This window comes from Cebus imitator, unplaced genomic scaffold (genome assembly GCF_001604975.1).
Source record: "Cebus imitator isolate Cc_AM_T3 unplaced genomic scaffold, Cebus_imitator-1.0 Scaffold232, whole genome shotgun sequence".
In the NCBI taxonomy this organism is placed as follows: Eukaryota; Metazoa; Chordata; class Mammalia; order Primates; family Cebidae; genus Cebus; species Cebus imitator.
Genome location: NW_016107547.1, coordinates 585,884 through 591,657, shown reverse-complemented (window position 1 = coordinate 591,657; position 5,774 = coordinate 585,884). Strand labels below are relative to the sequence as shown.

Here is a 5,774-nt window from a genome sequence, read left to right as displayed (position 1 = left end):
TTTCTGAACAGAGATCCTGTAGGGATTTTGATTGACATTAATTTGACTTTATAGATTTCCTTTGAAGAGAGTTCATATCTTCATCACAATGAGTCTTTGAGTTCATGAATATAGTATATCTCTTCATTTATTGGATCTTTAGAATCATTTTAATATAGCAGCAGCAACACATATAACTAAAATTAATTACATTACCAACTACACAAAATAAAATGATTATAAGAGAATAATCTGAACAATTGTACACCAAAAAATAGGTAGACTGAATGAAACAGAAAACTTAGAAATGGAATTTACCTAAAGTGACTCAATAAAAAACAAAAACTCAACATGTCTATAACAATACATAGATTGAATCAGTAATCAAAAAACTATGAAACATTTGAAAAACAAATGACACAAATTCTTCTTGAACTCTTGTAAAATATAGAGCACAAAACACTTCCTAACTCATCATACGAGGCTAACCTTGCCTTGATTTCAAAGCCAGAGCAAGGTATCAGAACAAAATAAATTTATAGACAAATATTTTGTATGAAGTTAAATGCAAAAATTTTCCAAACATACTAACAAACTGATTCCAACAGCATATTTAAAGGGTGATACACCTTTACCAAACGGGATTTATCCCAGGAATACTAGGGTAGTTCAACATAAGTAAATCAATCAATGTAATGTACTACATTAATAGAACAAAGAAAAAAAAGCGTGATCGTCTCCTTGATGCACAAAAGGCATTTGACACAATCTGACATACTATAGAGACAAAAGCACACATAAACTAAGATGTGAGTAGTGATGATGGTTACGCAACATTGTGAATATAATTAATGCCACTGAATTGAATTGTACACATAAAATGATTAAAATTATGTAACATGATGTCACAACTGAAAATTTAAAACAAGTATTACAATGAATTAAAACTATTCAATGTGATAAATCCATGAGCTCATATTTATATTCAAAGATAAGTGAATTGTTCAACTTCGGAGCTTCACCCTTATTACATAAAATAAGGTAATAAAAGGAAATAGATAAATAATGGAAAAGATGAAACATTTATTCTGCTGTTTCTATATGAATTTTACCCCTTTGTAATCAATTAGGAGATGAAGTGCTGCAGCTATTTATAAGTAAACAAGTGATAGTGGAATTAGAACTTTCGCCACTTTCTATTGTAGTGAATTACTCAGTCTAGACATTCACGTTAGTAGCTGCTAACATCACAAATAAAGAACCAAACATCGTGTTCTTTATGATTAAAGAACACAAAACCACCTATAGTTTTATTAAAAAGATCAAAACTGAGTCTAACCTAAGCTAGACTTCAGGTCTAGCCTCCAATTCACATTAAAAAAACTAAGGACAGAAAACTGTCCTTAATTACATCATGAGTGTACAATATATTCTTTGGATTCTCTACTAGATAAGTTTTAATAAAAGCAAAGGTTTAGAGGAAAAACATATGCATAAAACAAAATTTATAAAATGTTTCATAAAAATTGATAACTTTAAATGAATATAAGCAAGCTACTACTATAAATGCAAGATAGGTGTTGAGAGAGTGGAAAAGATTTTGAATGGACAGCAAAATTGGAAGGATTTATCGGATTGCGGGTATGATTCTGTTTTCTAACTTGGATTGGGTACACAGGAGTTTGACTTATAATAAGTCACTATGCCATATCTATATCTATATCTATAGATAGATATATATATCTTCAGTGTATTTTCATAATTCACTTCATTTTGCAATAACATATTACAAATTATTTACAGAGAGAAATGTATTCACAACATTTTAAAAGCGGCAGTATTAATGGTACTACCTTAAGGGAGGGAGTTGTAAGAGTTAAGTGAGAGTATATATAAAGCATTTTCACTGGCATGTTTAAAATTCTATTATTATAACAAATATTATTTGTTATCACAAAACTAATACTTAAGTCTTTAAATAGTTATATTACCAATTTAAACACATTTGCTACTTCACAATTATCACAACCATAGAGGTAATATTTTCATCCTTGTATAGAAACATGACTAGCTTTTGCCCAAATATGGGCAACATATGTACTGTTAAAGTACATCATATACCACTTAATGATGGGGATATGTTCTGAGATATCTATCCTAAGCAATTTGGTTGTTGTGCAAACATCACAGAGTATATAACCTAGATGGTATAGCCTATTCCACACCTACGCTATACAATATAGCCAGTTGCTCCTAGGCTACAAGAGTACAACATGTTACTGTTCTGAATATGGTAGGCAATTATAATGCAATAGTGAGTGTTTGTGTATTTAAAAACATCTAAACATAGAGTACGGTAAAAATATGCTATGAAAGACAAAATATAGTACACCTGTATAGAGCACTTACTATTTAAAGGAGCTTGCAGGATTGGTAGCTGCTCTGGGTGAGTCAGTGAGTGGTTAGTGAATTTGTGAAGGCCTACACTGTACAATTAGGCTACAATAAATTCATAAAAGAATATTTTTCTTCCTTCGACCTTAGGTTAAATGTAACTTTTCTACTTTATAAATATTTTTTAAGATAGGGTCTCACTCTGTCATCCAGGCTGGAGTGCAGTGGCTTACTGCAAGCCTCTACTTTGCAGGTTCAAGTGGATCCCACCCCCCCCCCCACCCACAGGAGTAGCTGGAACTACAGTCCCAAACCACCAGCTAATTTTTAATTTTTTTGTAGAGACAAAGATTCATTATGTTGCTGAGACTGGTCTCGAACTCCTGAATCAAGCCATTCGCCCGCCTCAGCCTCCTAAAGTGCTGGGATAGGCGTGAGCCACGGTGCCCAGCCTATAAATGTTTTAAACTTTGTAACTTTTTTATATTAGCAATTAACTAAAATACAAACACATTATATACCTGTACAAAATATTTTCAATAATTTTATAAGTTTTCTATTTTTAGATTTTTTTAACTTTCTGAAATTTTTGTTAAAATATAAGACATAAACACACATTAGCCAAGGTCTACACAGAGTCGGGATCATCAGTATCACTGTCTTCCACCTCCACATCTTTTCCCACTGGAAGGTCTTCAAGGGCAGTAACACACATGGAACTGTCACCTCCTATGATAGGAATGACTTCTTCTGGAGTAACTCCTGAAGGACCTGCCTGAGGCTGTTTTAGTTAATTTTTTGTCTTTAATAAGTGGAAGGAGTACACTCTAAAATCATGTTAAAAATTATAGTAAATGCAGTCTGGGCACAGTGGTTCATGCCTGTAATCCCAGCACTTTGGAAGGGCAAGGCAGGCAGATCATTTGAGGTCAGGAGTTCTAGACTAGCCTCCTAGGCAATATGGTGAAACCCTGTCTCTACTAAAAGTGCAAAAATTCACTGGGTGTGGTGGCTAACACTTGTAGTCCCAGCTATTCAGGAGGCTGAAGCAGGAAAATCATTTGAACCTGGGAGGTAAATAGGTTCAAACTTTACAGTGAGCAGAGATGGAATCACTGTACTCCAGCCTGGGTGACAGAGCAAGACTCTGTCTCAAAAAGCAAAATATAGTAGATACATAAACCAGTAACATAGTTATTTATTATCATTACCAAGTATTAATATTATATAGTATACATACTTGTATAATATGTGCCATATTTTCATACAACTGGCAGCATAGTAGGCTTGTTTACACCATCATCACCACTTGTGAGCGCAACTTTAAGTCAGCTATGACTAACATCACTAGGCAATAAGAATTTCTCAGCCCCATCATAATCCTATGGGATCACCATGGTATATACCGTCTGTCAATGACTGAAGCCTCATTATGCAGCACATACCTGTATCTGTTTCGTGGTGATAATGGTTAGTTGGGACAGCAGTGCAAGATGGCAGCCACCATGGGCTCAGACTATTTATGAAAACCAAATATACAGCCTTAAAATAAAATATGGACCTAAATACTCAGAATCATCCCCTTTTGTAAGAAAATTTAATATAAATGGAGTCAATAGTGCTTTTTTAATTTCAATAAGTTTTTGGAAAACAGGTAGTATTTGGTTACATGAATAAATTCTTTAGTGGTGATCTCTGAGATTTTGGTGAACCCATCACCTGACTAGTGTATGCTGTACCCAGTATCTTTCACCTCACTCCCACACTTTCCCGAAATCCCCAAAGTCCACTGTATTATTCTCTTGCCTTTCATCCTCATAGCTTAGCTCCCACTTATGAGTGACAGCATACGATGTTTGGTTTTCCATTCCTGAGTTACTTCACTTAGAATAATGGTCTCCAGTTCCATCAAGGTTGCTGCAAATGCTATTATTTTGTTTTTTCATGGCTGAGTAGTATTCCATGCTGTGTGTGTGTGTGTGTGTGTGTGTGTGTGTGTGTGTGTATTAATCTATTGTGATATATATAATCACAAAAGTTATTGATTGTGATATATGTGTGTGTGTGTGTGTGTGTGCGTGTGTGAGATATATATATCTCACAATCAATAGTTCTAATGGAGTGGTAAACCCAAGAGCCATATTGGTGCTATCAAAACGGCAAAATTCATGTTGTATTAAAGTTCTCCTGCAAAAGCTTCAGCACCTAATGATGTCTAAAGAAAATATGAAACTCTCTCAGCCAACTGAAAGTCAGTGTTACAGCAATTTATCAAAAATAAAAGAACACAGGACTTCTACCTTCTTCCCACCATTCAATTAAGGCACTCTTTATTTTCCACATTAGTAAATTTTCTAGATATGTCTTGTAGACCTCAAAGTACTGGAAAAGGAATTCCTATTCAAAGGAAATTTACCTTAAGGTAGTGTAAATGACACTAAATGTTTGTCCATTTCAAGTATGTAAGTTGTGCTATAACAAATCATCTTGTCAAGTGTAACCACCATCCACATAGTTGAAATTCTGGAAGGAATACAGTATATTTAAATTATTCCCATCATAACTATTGGGACACATCTAACTCAATTGTGAAAAGACATATTATGCAATCGCCTTGTTGCTAATGACATGGCCTGAGATCTCTGCCTTTTCTGGCTAGCCCTCACCCCTGCTTCTCACCTTCCCTGCAATAGCCCGCTAGCCTGGGGCTTTGTTAGATTAGATGCGAAAGTTTCAGGTCACACCCTGTGGGAATACTGCTGTGTGTGTGGGGTGCTTTAGTTGCATCCCTGATTTCTTCCTTTAAGTCTTAAATGATGCCCTCTTCAAGACATTGTCCTGTCCCTATATTCCTTCACTTCCACTCTTAGCCAAAGCATAGATTGTAACCCCTCTGTTCCCCTCTGAGATTGGCCTTCAACGAAGAAATTTAGTACTTTCCCCATATCTTCTCTTTCTCACCTTTATGGAGGGTGTTGCTGTTTTCTCCCTTTCTCAGGTTCCTTTTTTGTACCATCACTACCCAATGCTTTCCATGACACTTCCTTGCTTTGACCACAAGCTATCAGGTAAGGTTGGAAAGACTTCCTAGTTGCTCTGGTTAAGTTTTGAAACTCTATTTACTCACTCTCCATCAGCCTGAGAAATGAAAATTGGGTCTTCAGCTCTACCACCCTCTGCTGTCATCATCAGCTGATTTTTTTTTTTTTTAGCTCAGATTTTGATAAGGTAAAAATAACAGTAACCAACTTTATTCCTAATTCTCAGCTATCAGAGTCTTTGGTGGTTAAAGTTGGAAAAAGGCCACATGAAGACATGTGTAAGCACACATGATCTCTCTGAATTACTTTCTTTACCTGTAATTGCTTTTGTTTCTAAAAACGAATAAGTATTAAACAGGG

General features: G+C 35.1%; 1 protein-coding gene across 1 annotated transcript; it reads left to right on the top strand.

Annotated features, from left to right (window-relative positions):
• The first annotated feature begins 3,840 nt into the window (after positions 1 to 3,840).
• Positions 3,841 to 4,695, top strand: LOC108281849 (ubiquitin-conjugating enzyme E2 variant 1-like). Its single transcript, XM_037727478.1, has 2 exons — positions 3,841 to 3,985; positions 4,478 to 4,695. Exons 1-2 carry the CDS (start codon positions 3,841 to 3,843, stop codon positions 4,693 to 4,695), a joined length of 363 nt encoding a protein of 120 aa, XP_037583406.1.
• The last annotated feature ends 1,079 nt before the right edge of the window (positions 4,696 to 5,774 follow it).